Source organism: Stegodyphus dumicola, chromosome 6, assembly GCF_044657685.1.
Source record: "Stegodyphus dumicola isolate Sdum_Otavi_A_Nest chromosome 6, ASM4465768v1".
NCBI lineage: Eukaryota > Metazoa > Arthropoda > Arachnida > Araneae > Eresidae > Stegodyphus > Stegodyphus dumicola.
The window spans coordinates 32,354,098-32,375,985 of record NC_140773.1 but is presented as its reverse complement, the minus strand read 5'-3'; the positions used below and the strand labels follow the sequence as shown (position 1 = coordinate 32,375,985).

Genomic DNA, 21,888 nt, shown 5'->3' with positions numbered 1-21,888 from the left:
TATCCTGATTTAATGAACAATTTCATGAATTATGTCACACTTTGATTACTATTAATTGTTTGAAATGATATTTTTGCATCCTTAATTGACAAACTTAATGACTAGAGCACAGGGAATTAAAAAAATTACTGAATTTAATTCAGTGAACTTTTCATTAAGTCACTCGGGGGCAAAATTAAGAGAATTTGCAAATTATGTTTATTTTTAAGAAAAGTTGTGAATCTAAGGTACTAATTATGCCGCCAAAGAATTATGCAAATATTCAGAGTCGAATACGTAATCGTACATGTGCGTATCTGCGGAGCTGTGATCGTGAAAAGAATGTCAGCGCACGAGGGGTTTTCAACAATTCATTACAATACTGGATATTAATCTGCATTGTGATTGCACCTGTATATATTTGTGTATGTTTGATACCTCCTTTTTTAATATCTAAATTGTATTACACTTCATTTGTATTCTTATTTCATTGCCCCTTTGCTGTGTATATCAGAGACTTCGAGGATTTTTTCATCCCTCCATTTCATGTGTTCTATAACCACTAGTTGGCACCACATTACAGTAAATCACCTATCTGCATGTTGGAAAATTTTTTATCACCAGTTCGGACTAGCGTCCACTTCTGCGATGGAATCAAAGAGTTAAATGCAATGGTAGCCACAGTAATTTGCTATAGAGTTTCGCCGATTACGGTGTGTATGTATAAAGCCAATGGCCTAGAAGAGGTCTCCCAGATTCGTGTAAAAACTAGTTAGTTACATGCCTGTTTCAAAGTCACGCTCGGCGATTAACGGTAGATTGTCGCCAAATCAATCAGAAGCGCAGGTAGTTAAAGAGCTCAATGTGACACCCAGTGTCGTCAGCAATTTATGGAAACAGTTTCAGGACTTTGAAAAGTTCGATCAAGATCCACAACCAAGGTCCAAAGCCGACCACAATCCACAACGACGATTGAAGCTCACTATTTGCCTCTTTCAGCGCTGCGACACAGAACTGCTACAGATTCACAACTCTCACCTGAGCTGTATGCTGCCGCTGAAATCCGAGTTTCACGGTTTACAGTTGTCTGAAGGCTTCATGAGATAGGGCTGTATGCCAAAAGACCTGCTATTTGCGTTCCGCTCACTTCAATACACAGACTTCAGTGCGTGCTTTTTACACGAGCCGAGATATGCCTGGTTATTGATTCTTATTGTGTCTGCATCTGGAAAGAGCCTGGAACACGATACCATCCCTCCCTCATCATAGGAAAGGATCATTACGGTGGTGGAGGTGTAATAGTTGGGTAGGTATTATGCTGAACGACCCCGCACCCCCTTCATGTGTTTGACAAAGGCTTTCTGATTTCTATGAGGTATAGAGAGGCAATCTTAGATCGTATGTTTCAGGAGCGCAGTTGGTCCTGTGTTCTTGTTAATGGATGACAAGGCTCGTCCACATAGGGTTCAGCTGGTCAACAGTAACCTGGAAAGTGAGGATATTCGCCACCTGGCTAAACAACGCAACATCTAACTGAAATAATATATCCCTATAAAGCATGTCTGGGACGCTCTTAGGAGGGCAATTTCCACCCCTCCAAGAACCATCCTGGAGTTGCAAACTGTCTTGTTGCAGGAATGAGACCGACTGCCATAGGGGCTCTTCATCTGCGTCCTGTCTAGTATGCCGTCACGCTACACAACCTGTCTGGCTGTGGAAAAGACCATACCTCATATTAGATCTTAGAGAGATGTTAATTTATTTTACCGATGTTTGTTTAGAGCTTTATTGATAATCATGAGACATAAAATGACTTGGAATGTCACATTCCTTTCTCTGTTATAAATGTATATTCATAGTGTAATTTTAAAATAATTCATATTCAGCGATTTTAAGTGATTTACAATAAATTTGACAGATGAACTCCTGTGTAAATAGAAAGTTTAAGAAACATTAATGAAATTCTCCTGTATTTATGTCTTTATTCTAAACAACGCAACACCTAACTGAAATAATATATCGTTAGTTTCGCTTTCAGTTTCTGGATAGTTCTAAAAAATTAAATTATTTCAACTTTTTAAAAAATTAACAGTATTCAGGATCTTACCTGTTTTTGAGGTGATCCTCTCTACTTCTCAAGGTTCCATATGATTTCGATCTTGTGCGAAAGTGATTTTCAGTACCGATATTAATCTTAGAAATATTTTGTTCTTTTCAGAGATGGACGCAACTAGAGAGTTTACTGCATTTTGTTTTATTCCGTCACAAATAAGGTGATGAACGATTTCATCACGTTTAAATATTTGTGAATGATTTCATGTTATGCCCTGTTAATTAAATAAAGGGAAACTTTTTAAAAATTATTTCGTGTGATATTTGAATATGATGCAAATGTTATGCCATTTTTTTAATCATATTTAAAGACAATATCCACATTTTTTTTAAAGCTAACTTTTAACAGTTACCGTTATTGAATCTAAGAATCTCTAGAAACTATGCATTTTCGTCACACAAATATAATAAATAATGTAACTGTTCAATAACAGACTGACAATACTTTTATAAATTTTAAATAAGTTTGAATAATTCGTACATTTATCAGTCAACCAGATTTTTAAATCGCTATAATTTAAACACTTTTTTTCTAATATGCTTGGCACTTTTATCATTTTTGGCATTGCGAACTTGGTATATAACATTATTCGAATTATCGAAAACAGTTTTAAAAAATTATATTTGAGAATGCAGGTCATGATATAAAGAATTATCGCATTTGGCCTTTGCCTGTTCTCATGACTAGCACGTCCAGCTCTCATGACCAAACATTAACTTATTCTTGCTGATTTTTTATGGCAGTTTATGTAGCACCGATGTGCGTAATAAAAAAACTGCCCATTAAATTATTTATAAGTCAAATGAAACAGTTTACACAGTTCTTTCTAAGCTGTACAAATATTAAACTATGCATGATTAGCTAAAAAGTTATTTTATTTTAGTAATTGAGTTTGTACATGCACTTTAACACATTGACTGCCATGTACATCATCGATGATTCATAGCAGCTTTACTTTTCGGAGCCATGCTCATTGAATGTGACTCAAATTTCGTATTGTTTGAAGCTGTGTGAGTCATCGGTGCTTCACAAATGGATCAATTTATATGGTTAAAATTATTTCTACATTCAGAAAGTTGTTCGTATTCTTGGTTTCGGCTTCTGGGAGCTTTTTCTCATAGATTATTATCTGATTTTAATATAGATTTTGCTACATTCAGAAAGTTGTTCGTATTCTTGGTTTCGGCTTCTGGAAGCTTTTTTTCATAGATTATTATCTGATTTTAATATAGATTTTGCTGCAATAAGTAATCAGTATTTATGAAGTAAAACAACGAAGTTATAATTAAATGGGATTGTGTTGTTTATTGAAAGAATACAAGACTAGCGATATTTTTTAAGATGTTTACACATTCACTAAGTTATTTAGTTTTGGTTATGTATTATGTTTTATTATTTGTATTGTAATATAGTATTTGTCTAATTTTACCAATTTTTCCTATTGAGCCATAGAACTTTTGTGTTAATTTACAATGAACTGAAATGTAATAAATTTATTGTTTTAAACCTGTTATTTGTTTACCTATTTATTAAATATTCATAAAAATATATTCAGATTAGGTACGGAACTGATTTTTAGGATAAAGGAGACAGGAAACCACTAGAATTAAAAAAATGATCCGACAGACTATTTTACCAGATTTTAATGTGGCACTGTGTTAAATAAAGATTACACACCCACGTGTTAAATAAAGATTCTTTTCAAGTAACCTAAAAAACTTTGATTTTAGAAAACATCAATTATGTCCGTGAAGTATTAGCAAGTTTGTTATATTTATAATACCGCTGCCATGGCTTCAGCCATGGCATGCGAATCCCCAAGAGCTAAATAATGATATATTTCATTATTTCGCTCTTTATTATCCATTAAAATGGGGGTATCGCCTCAACCAGCGGTTCATTGTAGCCCAAATAAGTCTGTAGAGTTAAAAAAAAGGTGAATTTGAAGATTTAATAATGTCCTTATTCTTCAGAAACACAATTTGGGTACACTAAAATTAAATCATCATGCTAGAAAATTAATTTCTTTAAAGTTGCACAGTAAACACCACGTGATGCGAGGTGGCCAATAGCGAGTGAAGGAGTCATAAGACCGCGAACTAAAATTTTCACTGAAAGCAAAGTCTTTGCTTTAAAACACTACACAGTACTAAATAAATTCTTGGTTAAATGAAAATAATAAGTGAGAAATGTAAGTTGCAATCAAAGTCCATAAGCTTTGTCAGAGCATAGTCCATAACGTAAACTGATCTTGAGTAATGAAGAGTAATAAGATACGTAAAATAAGTAGAAATAAAAGATATACACTGTACACTACCACCATAATGCATTATGATGTATAGTTCGCGGTCTTTTATCTGTAGTTTCTTTAATGGCTAGGTATTGTGAGTTTTTCAGTTTTTCAAAGAAGTTATGTGCTGTAGTTAGTATTTGATCATGAATCGGGAGAATCTTTAAATCCTTATATGGATTTGCGCGTTCCGCACAAACCAAGGTGCATTTGTTATGCTACGGAGAATCTTATTAGGTAAGACGTTTCTTTTCTAGCGTTCAGTTGCAGGAACTGCCGGATAAACTGAACCCATACAGGAACTGCCGGATAGAGTAGAATTGGTCTGATGAGGGTAATATAAAGATTTCTCTTAGTATTCAGATTTAATTTAGATTATCAGGGAGTAAAGAGACATAAATGCTGCATTAGCTTTATTGATGGTATACTGGATATGGTCCTTGAAATTTATAGCTTTGTCGACGTACACTCCTAGGTATTTATATGAGCTTGCTACTGGAACAGGTGAATTATCTATTTTATTATTGGAATTAACTGGAAAATGTTTTCTGTATCTGCGATATAAAACAACACAACATTTATCTGCGTTAAGTTTAATTTTCCAAATTTCACAGTATTTGTTGATTAGATTAGCTTGCATTTGGAGTTTGTCAAGACCATTTTGTGGATTTCTAGAGCTGGTTAAGATAACTGTATTGTCCGCATATTTATAAATACTTGAGTGTAATGGGACAGGCATGTCATTTATAAAAATATTAAAATATTTCGGTCCTAAAACAGACCCTTGAGGGACGCCTTGGAAAATCTTTCTTGATGAGAGAATTTCTTCACATCTTTACTTTAAACGTGCGACAGTAGAGGTAAGAGTAGGTAAGTTTAATGAAGCTATTAGGCAGAAGGAAATTTGACAATTTGTGGAGTAAGCCAAGCATGCCAGACTCGGTCAAATGTCTTCTCAAAATCGAGAATGCATGCTGCTACTCCATTAATTTTGTCTAAATTCTACTAGGTGGAGTATCTGATGAGTAGTACAGTGTCCCTTTCAGAAACCAAATTGGTTCCTATCAATGCCAATTTGGTAAGTCTTGTACTGATGACACGTTCAAAAACTTTGCAGAAAGCCGGTAACAGGCTGATGGGTCTATAATTTTTGGCATATTTAAGGTCTTTTCCAGGTTTCAAGATGTTAATAATTATTGAATGCTTCCTCTGAGAGGGAAAATAGCAGTGACGAATGCATGCGTTGAAAATATTGGTGATAAGTACTACATCTGTTAGGCAGTGCTTGTAGCCCTTCATTTGAGATATTATCAAAGCCTTGGCTTTACGTTTTATGATAATTTAGTGGCTTTATTATGGCTTTTAATTATGATAGCATTTTCGCCTCCTCTGTTGGGGGGTTTATCCTCTCTGATAGCCATGAATTCTGAATCTGTCACAAGCTCGAAGATGTGTTTCATTGACTAACATGACATCAATGTCATGTTTTTGGAGGTCGGAGATCATCATTCGTTAGGTGGTATTCAACCCGAAGGCCTTTACCACTACATGTTTATCCATTCCCTAAGGACCGGTAAAAGTTATTTTTGGGTAAGAGATGAGCTGAGGTTGTTACTTACGGATACCGTTAGCATTGAAGAAATTAATTTTTATAAAGCTTTTGGTAGCTGAAATAAGATTAGGAATATTATGAATCGGCTTAAAATTCATAATCAATATTTGACAGATAATCAAAAACAGCCATGCCGACCTCTAATTTTTCAAATATTCCTTTAGCATTTTTAAATTTTTAGAAGAAATCTTTAATTTGTAACTTTAACCTCTCATAAAATCCTAATTGGCTAGTTTTTTATCCTTTCGGTTGGTTTTCATCTCTGGATGGCTGTTGCCAGGCAGGACTACGTTTAGGAATCTCCTTCGGATTGAGCGCCGGGAATTCATTTATGTAGTAATGGAATTGATTCTTTGTCGCTTCTATTTTGGCTTTAATTTCTTCAATCTGTTTCTGTATATTAAATGGGTGCTTAGGGCAACCTTTAAAAGAAGAAATGTGATCTGCTCCGCAGAGGGCACAGACTGGAGGTTTATCTTTATCATTTTTTGTTTGGGAGCAAGTATAGGTCTCGTGAGGTTTTGCACATTTTAAACAGCATGCTTTGTATTTGTGGCGATCCTGTGTATGCCCGTACCGCTGGCATTTATGGCATTGTATGGGGCCAGGGAGAGATTTGTAAGGTTTCCACGAACACGTCGAGTCCTCTTAATTTATTTATGTCATATATAGCTTTACCTTCTTTATTGCTGGTGCATTCAGCTAAGTATACAGGTAAATGGATAATTTTCCCCTCAATAACATGAGTGATTTGACGGTTTTTTTGGATGGGTATTTCCATTTCTTTTATTTCAGATTTGATACGTTCAATATTAGCAGTCTTTGGCAGTTTCTCGATTATAGCTTTAACGGGTTTCTCGATGTTCATTTTAAAAGTATGGTAGGGGAGTTCAAGTTTATCTAAAAAATCAGTGAGCATTCTGTAATGTTCAGAGTCGTAAACTCTGACGGTAAGAGTTCCACCGGATAAATTTCCGCGGAATTTTTTGATTTGTAACTTTCTTCAATAGCATCTTTTAATTTGTCCCAGTCGCCTGCAAAGTCGGCTAGGACAGTGGGAGGGGGATATGCCCTGCCGTTTTTGTTGGGGCTATAAAATCACCCTGCTCGTTAGTAGAATTTATATTGTCTTCGAGATTTAATTCCTGGAATTTGTTTTTCTGTGCTGGCTCATTACCCTCTGCGTTTGAAAGAGCGCGTTTATGTGTTATGCGAGGTGTAGTAAAACCTTCTTTATCCGTTATGTTTTTCTTACGCTTAATTTTAGCGTTAGTAGATTCGGTAGATTTATTAGTTTCCATAGTAGCTGGGAGTAATTAGTGGGTTCATCCTCAGTTTGAGTTCAATAACGTACTGGCTTAGTGCTGCGATTTGATTTTTGAGATCATTAAGATAAGCTAATTATTCCTCGGACTGATTGGGAACATCTCTAAGTGAGTAATATTCTTCCTCTAGTTTTTGCATAATAAGCATAAGATTAGATGGATGTAATTCTGTAGTATGATTTAAACACAATTGCTCGGTTCTTCTGAAAGCCTCCTTTCTCTCCATGATAATCTGTTGATCCGTTCACCTAACCAAATGGCTAAGATTGAATGAAAAACATACTTATCAACATATTTCTGGGACTTAATAGCCCTTCTGTGCTGTTATATTTATTTTGTGCTCCAGAAAAATCTTGTTTACAAGCACGTTACATTATAACATAAAAATCAACTTGTTGTCTCATCGTACGTACCAGGACCACCAGTATGCCTGATTGCGATCACGTTTTCCCCTTCAATCTTCTACGAGATTTTCCTTCTCCTGAATGAACTACTACAAGTGCACTTCAGCATTACTAGATAGAGCCTGGTATGTCATACCGAAGGTATCATATGGCCAAAAAAATTACGTTCTGCTCAATTTATTTGCAAAATAAGATGGAAAGGTGGGAAAGAGCACATGTGGTGTAATTTTCTTTAATTACCCTAAAGAAATCACATATAGTGCAGTCAAATTGTCTTTCTACTATGACATTAATGTAAATTATTTTAAGATATGAAGTCTAACATATCCTATGTCTTTAAAAGTTCTTATGCCTTATGTAACTGCCAGCCATTTAGACATATATACTTGCACTTACAAACATGTTTTGGATAAGACAAATATTCATGTTTTTGTATTTTTAAATTTAAAATATCAGTTTTAACTCATGAAATTATAAAACCTATGAAATTAATATTGTAACACTTGCATTCTTTGATTTTATTTCCAAATATCAGTTAATAATCAGTAAAATGACTTTTCTTTCACATGTACTATTTGTTCATTATTTTGAGAAAAAAAAAAGTCTAAGCGTTTTTTGTTAAAAAAAGATATTCAAAATGTTTTGAAAATGAACTCATATAAGTATTCGAAGTCAGTAAAAAATAAATAAATAAAATAACGGGACATTCAATACTCATAATGGTTAAATATCTTTTAGCTAAAGTTACACTTTTCACAAGCATTTATCTATATTTTTTGAGTAACTGTTGTTCCATTCCTTCACAAGAATAGCTTTAAATAGAACTTTTGAAGAAATGTTACATTTACTTATTCTTTTCTGTAACTCACTCAATACATGTTCAATTTGATTTACGTCTGAAGACTAAATTAAGGAAGAAGTTGTGATAACTTCCAGACAGTTGTATGAAAACCACATGTGAACATTTAGGGCTGCATGTTTAGAATCATTATCCTGATGAAACATGAATGTATTTTGCATTCCAATTTTCTTGCAGATGCTTTCAAATTTTCATACTAGTTATATACTGATCTATATAATTTTCCACTATAAATGATACAAGATTCTAGTAAAATTGGCTGCCTTTGGTATCTAGAATACTTGAGAATTGTGTGGCGACTATTCATTGACTTCTAAAAGTCTAGAACGACAAGTCCAAAGTAGGGTTTAAATATCCTTTTATTTAACTTGAGACCATTTACAGTTGGCCAATCCTGGGCTTACATGAAGTCTCCACTTGGGCTTTAACTTAAGATAGAAAATAGGAAACTAATGCTAACTAACTAAAAACTAGGAAAAGCTGTACAGAAATAACTAACAGAGTTGGCCCTTAATTAAACCTCACTGGCGAATACTAACAGGCATGTAACAATACGGCTGAACGTAGTAAGATTTAGCTTAAAGCAATGACATGGCCAGAAAGGAAGACATGCATTACTAAGCTCTTCCACGGAAGTAACTTGTTGACTAAAATTGACGTGGTCATTATTTTTCCCTGAGACTTCTTATTAAATACTGGTTCCACCTCGTTTATATAAAACGGGATTTTGAAAATTCATTTTGGTAGGGAGTTGTAGGTGGGAAACAAGAAAATACAGGAAAACTGTTTAAAATTAAAAAAAAAAAAAAAAAAAAACAAAGGTAAATGTCCCATTCCAGGAACAGCAAGAAATATACAAACCATTTTGCTTCCAACTTCGTGCTTAACAGTATGCAGAACCATATTTAGACTTAATAAGGCCCTAAGCTATTTGAGATATGGGGCGCTTTATAAGTCTGTTATACAGTACAAAGTCCGTAATCCGGACTCGTCGAGACTTCGGCGATTTTGGATTACAGATGTTCCTCCCCCCCACAGAGAGGTGTAAAATTGATAAACAGATTTCGGAATGGTTAGAGAAACAAAGGATATGCCTTTATACATTTTTTGCAGCAATTCCACTTTTTGTTTGATAGTCATCAAAACATGCTTTCGCTTTGTAGATCCTTTGGCAGCTCCAGAATCGGAAATTCTTTTTGACATAATCTAGCTTACTTTTATAAAATTGCTCTAACAGTCCAAAAAAAATAACAAGCCGGATCCAATTAGAAGATTAAGGAACAACGCAATCTGCAACATTAACTGAAATAGATAATTAGATAACTTTAGCTTAGCTTATACCGTCTGTTATACATTAAATGCGTATGCGTAAACGCATATGCGCATGCGTAAACGCATATGCGCATGCGCAGAAAGTTTGTAGCTTTGAGGTCCAGATTATAGATCATTCCGGATTATGGACGTCCAGATTAAAGACTTTTGACTGTATTCTTATAATAGAAAAAGGGTGGTCACTGTATGCTGCAGAAAAGCTTCTCCAACAGAAAGGTGATGATAAAGAAAAACTAAGTTATTTTATGAACTTGAGCATACTCTCTATAGCCACACTTGGAAATTTTCATTTTTGGGGGGTTAAAAATCTATTTTCACCTGTGCCACTAAAACGAAAGGTAAAGTTCAATAGGAAAAATTTTCACAGATAACAGCAAGTTTAACGAATTAATCAAATGAAAGAAAATCCAGAATGATTTAAAATTTACACACATGCTCAGACATTCATACCCAGAATTTAAAAAAAAAAAAAAAAAATTATCAATAATGAAATTCTGAATTTAGTTTCAGTATTGCATGATAATCAACACCAACACTTAAATGTCACTAACATATTTAATGAACTTTTGTCATTATGCAGAATGATACTGGCACAGCTATAACACACTGATTTTTACTTGAAAGAAATGCTCAAATTTTTTTAGTATGATTAGTCTTCATACTAAAAAAATGCTGGATAAATAGCTCAACCACCATACTCAAATAAAAACTGCTATTGATTGGAAACTTGCCTTTACTAGAAAATCCACGAGCATAGCCTTTATACTTTAATATCATAAATTACATGAAATAAATAAAACTATTAAAACTAAATTCCATATTTATTCAAATTGGTAGGACCATCTGCTGCTACTTTGTTTTATCCTAAAAACAAATAATTATTAAATGATATGCATGGCTGGAAATTTATGAATACAGCAAATGACATACTCTTTAATAAATTAATTTCACATTTTGTTCCAATTGATCGATTTACTAGGAGAAAATTTAAATTATGGACATATCCCATATAATTAGCAGAATTCAGTAGTTAAGGCCAAACATTTTACCAATCTGTTTAAGCCTTGAATTTACCAATAATGATACTATAATTAAGGACTTTTTACGAAAAGTTAACTTCTATGCAATCAAATAAAGCATGTTAACCTGCAAAACAAGGCACAGAAGTCAACCTTGAAATCTGAAAAATAGCAAGACTTCTGGGAGAAAGTAGAGATGCTTTTACGCTGCGTGGCAACATTAAAAATATACTGATTTATACAGATATATTTTAATGCCTTTATTTTTTAAATTGCTTCCAAATGAATTCGTTCTTAATTATAGCAAAAAAATTAAAAGATTAAAATTGAGATTTAAAAGGTCTACTAGACTTTTCGAGAAATGAAATACTCAGCAGAGAATGCACACCTTATGCTAATTATAATTCTGAAGAGAAATTCTTGCAATTAGAAAAGCCACTACCTTTCAAATTGAAACCTTTTCCCGACTGCGATATTTTAAGTTTAGAAATGAAAAGGCAGATGTTATTTATGTCTAGATAAAAGGTACAGAGTTAAAAACTGCAATCAAAAAGTAAAATTAGCTTCTATAATTAACAAACATTCCAAAGTGAATTGTTGGGCATTAAAATAACACAAACAAGAACTAAGTATCATACTTATTCAAAAAAGGTACAAAGAGCACTATATAGACTAAATAAAAATAATATTCACAGGAAAAGTGCACAGGGCTCTACTCTTGTATGCGCCTTCAGATCACCAAATGTGGCGATATGTGTTCTGCGCCGGGTTTTGGCGCGATTGCGTGTTGTATGGCAACTCTTTTGACGTTGAATACTCTTTTGCTGGAGTGTTTTAATTGCTCGTTGGTTCATGTCGTGCGTGTTTTAAAACGGCCTATGTTGCAATGAGAGACGTGGTTGCAAGAGGGTCTGGGAGATTATTTTTAGTGGCTGTGCATGATAGAAGTAAGGAAACGCTGATGTATTAAAGAGTGGATTGAGCCTTGTGCAACTTTTTTTCAGATGGCTGTAAATCTTACAAGGATTTAGGAAAAGGTTTTTGAACCTTTATTTATGAACATTTATTTGTATGAATTTTCTGGATAGTGTGTCTGGTTGTAATATAAATACGATGATGATTACGTGGCAGCATGAAAATGGTATTTCTGCTGTTTGAAAAAGCATTCATTCATGGTAAGTGCATTTTATTTTATTCTTAATGTTATGTTCATTGTTTTTTTAGTATGAATTTCTGTCATTATTATTATTTTTTTAATTGTTTGAAAATTATTTTAGTTTATTTCGTTGATTAGTGCATAGTGCCTAGATTCGTAGATGTTTCTTAAATTTGAAACAGAATGCTGTGTACATGGTATTCTTTGAAATTTATTGTTGTTGTGTTAATTTATTAAAGCGAGGTGTGCGTAGTTCGTAGATTCTTTCGCTGCCTAGATTGTGCAATTCGGAGATTCTTTTCAAAGTTAAAACATATCACTGTGTGCAAGGATTCTTGTAAAATATTTTTGGTTAGAAACTTTACGTTTTTGCTATCTAAATTTTTTGTTTTTTTGGGGGGAGTTTTAGCTTAAATTGTGTGTTCAAAACGTGGTTTTTGCATGTGCGCAAACCTCGTTTTTAGAAACATTTTAGGCTTAAAGTTCAAAATGTAGACCAAAAAACTTAACTAATATGGCACCGTGGAGTTTCTCGCCAAAAATTATTGGCGACCTCAGGGCGCATATAAGAGTAGTTCCTAAAGTGAATTGTTGGGCATTAAAATAACACAAACAAGAACTAAGTATCATACTTATTCAGAAAAGGTACAAAGAGCAAATTCTATATAGACTAAATAAAAATAATATTCACAGGAAAAGTGCACAGCAAAAATGGGTGAGAAAAATACACATGTAAGAATAAATTTTCAAACTGATACATATTCAAAAGAACTGCATGACGAACAGCAACAACGAACTAGCTACACACAGAAATGGCATTTTTCTTGAATCATTAAAGTTGGCACATAATCAGATAAAATAAATATTTTCACACATAAAAAGCAGACTTTTATCCTACAATATAAAAAAAATTCAGTAATTAAGATCAGAAAATCTTTTACCAATCTGTAAGGCCAAGAACTTACCCGCATTAGTTTTAATGAATATTCTCAACAAATCGCATCTCAATCTGTCAAATAAACTGTGTTAATATGCAAAACAAGATATTAAATAATACAAACAAGAATTGACATATTTATTCAAAAGAGGCATAAAGAACAATATTTACGCAAACTAAGTAAAAACGGCACATTTACTTGAAATTTTCTCAAAAATTTACCAGCAAAAACTTGATGAATCTCTACATGAGCTAAAGAAAATATCACATTCAACTTGAAATGAGTTCAGTCAGAAATTTACCAGCACAATAAAAAGAGACATGGAGGGAAAAAAAAAGAATTTTTATATCTACTCCAAAAAAAAAAAAAAAAAAAAAAAATGCAGAATGAGCAGCAGCAACACAAAACAAAGTAGACAATTAAAAATAGTAATTTTAATGAATCAATCATTAATAATGAAATTCTGGGCATATACCACATAATCAGAGATAAAAGTACAAATTTTCATACATAAACAGCAGATTTTATCATACAATATGATTCAGTAATTAAGAGCAGGTAATATTTTACCAATTTGCTAGGCCAAGATCTTACCATCATTGGTTCTAATGCATTTTTCAACAAACAGCATTACACATCTGTCAAATAAACTGCATTAATCTGCAAAACAACACATTAAATTAATACAACTAATTAACATATTGGCTCAAAAAAGGCATAACGAAGAGCAACTTCTACACAAACTCAGCAAAAATGGCACATTTACTTGAAACATCCTCAATTAAAAGTTTACTAGTAAAGCTTTTACATGTGTTAGAATTCTCGTGGTTACTTAAAAAAAAAAAATGGAAACAGTAATCTCTACGCGACTGAAATGAAAATGGCGCATTTATCTAAAAACACGGAAATCGGCCAGAAATCTACCAGCACATAAAACAGAAAATGAACATGAAAAAATATACGCATGCAAAAATTACTTTTCATATTTAATAATAAATATAAGATATAAAGCAAACACTTACCAGAGAAATAGAAACCTTGGTTATTAGACGAATAACCTGAAATTTGCCATTGCGCACATCTAAAAACAAGCAAATTCAAATTAATCAAGCAAAATGTGTAAATTTGGAAAACAAGGTATTAAAAATTTATGGTAGAATTTTAGCATACTTACGGATCAGAAACAGACCACTCTTCAACCACAATTCCAGAAATAAGAATGCGCCGATGACGCCAATTACTTGGCGAGAAAGTTATTAGTAGATCTTCATGCAACCCAGAGAATCTCGTAACTCCTCCCATTTTCCCCCCCTTTTTTCTCGTGAAGATAACCTGTCAACAACGAATTCCTTAAATTTATCTATGTGAGAGTGTTTGATCTTGAAAAGTTAAAAATGTTTTGGAAGTTCTGACGTTTAATTGGTTATTTATTTCACAATTAATATTTACTTAATTCCATGTTTTGAAATATTAAGTATTTAAAGGATTCGTTTTGAATCAAAATGGGCAGACGTTCTATCAACACCACTAAAAGTGGGAAATACATGAATCCCACAGATCAAGCGAGTGAGTATTGATGAGCAATTTTTGTTAAAATTTAAGAAATGTATTGCGGATAATTAAAACGTAGTTTTTAGTTTCTCTCTGTTTTCGAAGGCTGACATATTTATTAAATACAGTGTTGTTTATAGTTATATGTTTTCCGAATAAACATTTTAATTTTATTTTACTGGTTTGTTATCTAGTTCACATTATTTAATACTTTGTAAAACCTGAATACACTAAAAGAATGCATATTTAAATTGGTAAAAGTATGTTTACGGGTAACCCTTGGCGAAAATTGGCGATACATGTATACCGATTTTGTAGAATTCTTTGACTTGTTATTTTGGCAAATGTCGCGGCGAAATGTAGGCGTTACACAAAGGCAAAATAACAAGACGAAGAATTGCACATACTCGGTATCCATGTACACATCGACCTATTTTCACTCTAAAAACATCTCAGAATTGCACAAACTTGCCATTGTGCACGTAAAAATCGCCGCTACACAAAGGCAAAATAACAAGACAAAGAATTGCACATAATCAGTATCCATGTACACATTGACCTATTTTCACTTAAAAAAACATCCCAGAATTGCACAAACTTGCCATTGCGCACTCCCTTGACTTTATCCATGTACACATCGAATTATTTTCACTTAAAAAAGCATCAGAGAATTGCACAAACTAGGCATTGTGCACACCCTTGACTTTGTTCATGTACACATCAAACTAATATTCAACTCTAGTGTAGAATTGGGCGCTTTATCGATTAGCGATAATTTTTTTTTAAATTTTGGTTATGAAACCTCACTTCTCGTTACCATGATAGTTTAACTTTGTTTTAGCTTCCTGATTTTATTTAAATGAAAATAGATTGATGTGTACATGGACGAATATAAGGCAGTGCGCAATGCCTTATTTCTGCAATTCTAGGATTTTTTTTTTTTTTTTTTAAGTGAAAACAGATACATGGACACAGAGTTTGAGCAAGTCTTTGACTTCTTATTTTGGTTTTATGTAGCAGCCATCTTGAAATTGTGCCTTCCTGATGCTGATCTTAGCATCAAACAAGAATTGCCAAAAAACAAGGGGCACCCAATTGTAAACTTTTACCCTATATTCACTTAGAAAGTCAAAGGAGCAGCCAACAAAAAATATATATAATCTCAATAAACTAAATTTTAAATCTAACAATGAAATAACATAAAAAAGGAAATTCATCTTTGCACTACATAAGACAAATATCCACTTACCTTATTTATGAATTAACACGTCTTCAGTTAAACAAAATTCGTTAACAGCATCCAAAACCTTCCTAACATTATCTGAACTAGAGTCTCTATACTGGCGTCGCCACATAAATTCACAAAATAAGAGTCAAAAATATCCTTCGTAGGGTTGACCATACACATTTCATTCCTACAAACAGAACACTTAATAATGGCTACCAAGTAAACCATTTACACACCAGTCAAGTAATGCGCTTTTCCCCTTTCTTTCCAAATCGTACAGAAACTTCAAATTAATCTTACCACATTCAGCCATTTTACTGTCTAAACCAGAAAACAAGCAATGTACTTCCTAACCAACACACACGACAGGCCCTTACAAATTCACTGCAGTAATGCAACCAATTATATTATAATAGGATTTCCATAACATTCAACCAGGGCTTTGGAGTTGGGCAAATTTTTGGGTAAGAGTCGAAGCTGGAGTCATTAAAATCAGGGTGACTCCGACTCAGTTTTTGTTGGACAGTTTGAATTTGAAATGAAATTAAAGTGAATTTAAAAAACACCAATGACAAACTGAGTTATTATTTTTATTTATGGACTATATACATTAATAAATAGTTATTTTCAATTTTATTGACATATAAATAAATACAGTCAAAAGTCGTTAATCCGGACTCGTCGGGACTTCGACGTTTCCGGATTATTGATTTTTCCGGATTATAGATCATCAGTTTAAATCTGGTCAGATGGCATGCAGAAATTATAAAATTAAAAATATGAAACCGTAATTTATGAAATAAAGAACAATTATGATCTAAAGGGTATCGAAATTTACAAAAAAAAAAAAAAAAAGATTAATATTTATTTGTTTACTTTATTACACATTTCTTTCAATGTAAGTTGTTTAAGTTGCTTCGTTTTTTATGTGATAATACATTCTCTTTAATTCTATAAACAGACATAATTTCTTGTTCAGTTACAAAGTTCCGCTGTTCAAGCCCTATAATTGCTGTGTCGAGAATACCGACTAATTTGTCAATCGAAATTTTTTCATTTTAAATAACCTCTGTTACTTTCTTCGCTATCGGAAGTGATTTATAATGACGAGGAATTTGATTTAAATCATATCAAAGATGGAGTAAATCGAGATGAAATACTACATTTAGTAAGGAATTATAAGCCAAATAAAATAAAAACATGTGCCCTGAAGATAAGGATAGTGCTGACATATCAACTTCCAATTCACTGCACACCACAGCGTTAAAGATAAACAAAGTTTAAATAAACAAAGGATATGCCTTTATCCATTTTTTGCAGCAATTCCACTTTTTGTTTAATCGACTTCGAAACATACTTTTGTTTTGTAGATCCTTTACATATTAGTAAATATACATCATTAATTCTATTTGACATAATCGAAAGTTCAAGCTTACTTTTATAAAATTGCTCTAAAAGTCTGCAAAAAATAATAAGCCGAATCCGATTCGAAGATTAAGGAACAACGCAATCTGCAACATTAACTGAAATAGATAATTTTATCTTAACTTATACCGTCCGTTATACATTAAACATGCATTCGTAAACGTATTTCGCGCATGCACTCACGCGTATTCGCAGCTGTAAAGGTCTTGCATGCATGCGTCACGCGCAGAAAGTTTGTAGCTTTGAGGTCCGGATTATGGGTGTCCGAATTAACGACTTTTGACTGTATAGAGAGAGAGGGGGGAGGATGGATGTGATATTTGTCATTAGTGATTAAACATTTAGTTACAAATATCACTGGCAAATTTAGGTAAAAAACAATAGCAGTAAGAACTCCCAAAACTGATGCCATTTTTAGGAAGCGAGCAGGAAAAGCAGCTATTATTGATCAAGCAATGCGATGGGGAAGTACATATTTGACGATATAGAGGTTGTTAGAGTTAAGAACTTTTGCAGAAGATCTAGATAACCCAAATGTTTCACTAACAGGAAGACTGTGATCTTCCAAAATTGGAAACTCTTCTTTCTTTCCACAAAAAAAGCTACAATCTGAAGAATTAAGAGTAGGTGAGAATGGAAGAATGTGATGTTTGTTCTCTCTGGAATAGAGGGTTTATTGGAGAAGAAATTATTTCTTCAATGAAGAAAAGAGAAACTAGTTTGCCAGACAATGAGAATTTGCTAGATTCAATATACAGTCAAAAGTCGGGGACTTTGGCGATTCCGGATTATCGGTTTTTCCGGATTATAGATCATTAGTTTAAATCTGGTTAGATGGCATGCAGAAATTATAAAATTAAAAATATGAAACCGTAATTTATGAAATAAAGAGCAATTATGATCTAAAGGGTATCAAAATTTACACACACACACACACACACACAAAAAAAAAAAAAAAAAGGAAGCTTAATATTTATTTGTTTACTTTATTAAACATTTCTTTCAACGTGCACATGCATAAAGCATACATTACGCATATTCGAAATTAAAAAATTGCAACCAGAAAACTATTTGATGTGTATTCGTGATATTTATAATGAATTTGATTTAAATCATATCAAAGACGGAGTACATCGAGATGAAATACTACATTTAGTAAGGAATTATAAGCCAAATAAAATAAAAACATATGCCCTGAAGATAAGGATAGTGCTGACAGATCAACTTCCAATTTATTGGGCGCCACGTCGCTCCTCCCCGCTTCCCCGCAGAGCAGTGTGAAATTGATAAACATATTTCGGAATGGTTAGAGAATCAATGGGTATGCCTTTATCCATTTTTTGCAGCAATTCCACTTTTTGTTTGATGGACCTCGAAACATGCTTTCGCTTTGTAGATCCTTTGGTAGCTCCAGAATCGGAAATTCTTTTTGACATAATCGAAAGTTCAAGCTTACTTTTATAAAATTGCTCTAACAGTCTGCAAAAAATAATAAGCCGAATCCGATTCGAAGATTAAGGAACAACGCAATCTGCAACATTAACTGAAATAGATAATTTTATCTTAACTTATACCGTCCGTTATACATTAAACATGCATTCGTAAACGTATTTCGCGCATGCACTCACGCGTATTCGCAGCTGTAAAGGTCTTGCATGCATGCGTCACGCGCAGAAAGTTTGTAGCTTTGAGGTCCGGATTATGGGTGTCCGAATTAACGACTTTTGACTGTATAGAGAGAGAGGGGGGAGGATGGATGTGATATTTGTCATTAGTGATTAAACATTTAGTTACAAATATCACTGGCAAATTTAGGTAAAAAACAATAGCAGTAAGAACTCCCAAAACTGATGCCATTTTTAGGAAGCGAGCAGGAAAAGCAGCTATTATTGATCAAGCAATGCGATGGGGAAGTACATATTTGACGATATAGAGGTTGTTAGAGTTAAGAACTTTTGCAGAAGATCTAGATAACCCAAATGTTTCACTAACAGGAAGACTGTGATCTTCCAAAATTGGAAACTCTTCTTTCTTTCCACAAAAAAAGCTACAATCTGAAGAATTAAGAGTAGGTGAGAATGGAAGAATGTGATGTTTGTTCTCTCTGGAATAGAGGGTTTATTGGAGAAGAAATTATTTCTTCAATGAAGAAAAGAGAAACTAGTTTGCCAGACAATGAGAATTTGCTAGATTCAATATACAGTCAAAAGTCGGGGACTTTGGCGATTCCGGATTATCGGTTTTTCCGGATTATAGATCATTAGTTTAAATCTGGTTAGATGGCATGCAGAAATTATAAAATTAAAAATATGAAACCGTAATTTATGAAATAAAGAGCAATTATGATCTAAAGGGTATCAAAATTTACACACACACACACACACACACAAAAAAAAAAAAAAAAAAGGAAGCTTAATATTTATTTGTTTACTTTATTAAACATTTCTTTCAACGTGCACATGCATAAAGCATACATTACGCATATTCGAAATTAAAAAATTGCAACCAGAAAACTATTTGATGTGTATTCGTGATATTTATAATGAATTTGATTTAAATCATATCAAAGACGGAGTACATCGAGATGAAATACTACATTTAGTAAGGAATTATAAGCCAAATAAAATAAAAACATATGCCCTGAAGATAAGGATAGTGCTGACAGATCAACTTCCAATTTATTGGGCGCCACGTCGCTCCTCCCCGCTTCCCCGCAGAGCAGTGTGAAATTGATAAACATATTTCGGAATGGTTAGAGAATCAATGGGTATGCCTTTATCCATTTTTTGCAGCAATTCCACTTTTTGTTTGATGGACCTCGAAACATGCTTTCGCTTTGTAGATCCTTTGGTAGCTCCAGAATCGGAAATTCTTTTTGACATAATCGAAAGTTCAAGCTTACTTTTATAAAATTGCTCTAACAGTCTGCAAAAAATAATAAGCCGGATCCAATTAGAAGATTAAGGAACAATGCAGTCTGCAACATTAACTGAAATAGATAATTTTAGCTTAGCTTATACCATCCTTTATGCATTAAACGCGCATGCGTAAACGTATTATCCGCATGCGTAGATGCATATGCGCATGCGTAAAGGTATTATGCATATGCGTTAACACATTATGCATTGACGCATGCGCAGAAAGTTTGTAGCTTTGAGGTCCGGATTATAGATCATTCCGAATTATGGACGTCCGGATTAAAGACTTTTGATTGTATATAGATCTAAATACCGAATTTTGTTGGATGACAAGCAAATTAAGAAGGCAAAGAAAGCCATCTTTGAACTTTCAGTAAGACTGAAATTATTTTCAGAACAATTGGAGTATTCAAATCAGGACAGTCAAACTGCAGACATTGCAACTGAGTCTCTCTTTCAGTGATCATTCTCTTTCAGTGATGAATTAGATTTGAGAAATATTTTTGGATAATATTGAAAAGGCTAAAGCAAAGCTAATGAAAATAAAGAACCAAGAGCCTTTAGATGTAAAAATGCAAAAATACAAACAAAATTTCTACTCGGCCTTTGAAGAAATAGAGAAACATGATTGCTCTTGCACCTCTTTTTAGAACTTATAAAAATCTGTCCTGAGAAGTTAAAAGAAGTAGTCCTAACAGTAACAGCTCTTCCTCCTACTCAAGTCAGTGTGGAAAGACTCTTCTCAGTTTTGAAGTTTGTCAGATCAGATCTATGATCCTCCAACAATACTGTTTCTTAGAAATAACCTAATGCTAGTTTTTCCATTTTATAATAAATGCTAATTAACATAAGTATTTTGCCATCAATTGTTTTTTATGTAGCATCTATTTCTTCTTTTATTTAAAAAAATATACTATAACCCATGTGTATATGTTTACATATACACTCACGTTTGTGAAAATTGCAACACCATGAAGGACTTATGCGAGTGAGCTGAAATTTTCAGGAAATGCAAAGTAGCACATGATATGCAAATGATTAGAATTGCAAATCCGTAGCGCATGCGTATGCTGAGCAGCGCCCTCTGAACGGCTGATGGATCCGAATAAATAGAGGGCTGTAGCGAGGTGTGTATGGTTATCGGTGGTTATCTGCTAGTGGTAAACGTTAACTCAATCTGTACTTATGCCTCGTCGATGAAAGAGAGCGAGATTTGAACAACTTACAGAGTTTGAACGAGGGAGAATCATCGGCCTTCGTGAAGCTGGATTGTCATATCGTGCAGTAGCCTCTCGTGTGCAGCGTAACAGCAGCACGGTGATGCGCATTTGGAAGCAGTGGATGGACGAGTGTCGGACAACTCGGAAATCCGGGAGTGGACCCCGAAATGTGACGTCAGCTCGCGATGATAGACACTTGGTCCGTATGGCGCGGACGGACCGTACAGCTTCCTCTAGACAATTGGCAGCACTGTGGTCAATAGCTACAGGTGTTTCATTGTGTGCTTCATCAATTCGTAGATGTCTGCTGCAGTGTGGACTGCGCGCACGGACTCCTTTATACAGGATCCTCCTAACGCACGACCATCGCCGCCTGCGGCTACAATGGGCCAATCAGCATAGAGACTGGCGTGCTGATTGGCAGCATGTCGTGTTTTCTGACGAATCCCGCTTTAATTTGTGGTACCATGATGGCCGCATTCGTGTCAGACGCTATGCCGGTGAACGCCACCTTCCGGA

General features: G+C 33.9%; 2 protein-coding genes across 4 annotated transcripts in view; one reads left to right on the top strand and one right to left on the bottom strand.

The window, feature by feature from the left end:
* Positions 1 to 14,344, bottom strand: part of LOC118204406 (putative transcription factor Ken) — a 44,465-nt gene extending 30,121 nt beyond the window's left edge. The window contains exons 1-3 of one of the 2 annotated variants that reach the window (XM_085818208.1): positions 14,202 to 14,344; positions 14,050 to 14,108; positions 13,055 to 13,687 (exon numbers count right to left, since the gene is read on the bottom strand). In XM_085818208.1, the coding sequence (XP_085674334.1) occupies positions 13,683 to 13,687; positions 14,050 to 14,108; positions 14,202 to 14,329 (192 nt within the window). In that variant the 5' untranslated portion in view covers positions 14,330 to 14,344 and the 3' untranslated portion in view covers positions 13,055 to 13,682. The remainder of the gene's footprint in view (positions 1 to 13,054; positions 13,688 to 14,049; positions 14,109 to 14,201) is intronic. The other variant, XM_085818209.1, reaches the window with a different exon arrangement.
* Positions 14,345 to 14,386: 42 nt separating this feature from the next.
* The window catches only part of LOC118204405 (uncharacterized), a 49,823-nt gene continuing 42,321 nt past the window's right edge, over positions 14,387 to 21,888 (top strand). Inside the window, exon 1 of one of the 2 annotated variants that reach the window (XM_035376737.2) lies at positions 14,387 to 14,593. In XM_035376737.2, the coding sequence (XP_035232628.1) occupies positions 14,530 to 14,593 (64 nt within the window). In that variant the 5' untranslated portion in view covers positions 14,387 to 14,529. The remainder of the gene's footprint in view (positions 14,594 to 21,888) is intronic. The other variant, XM_085818206.1, reaches the window with a different exon arrangement.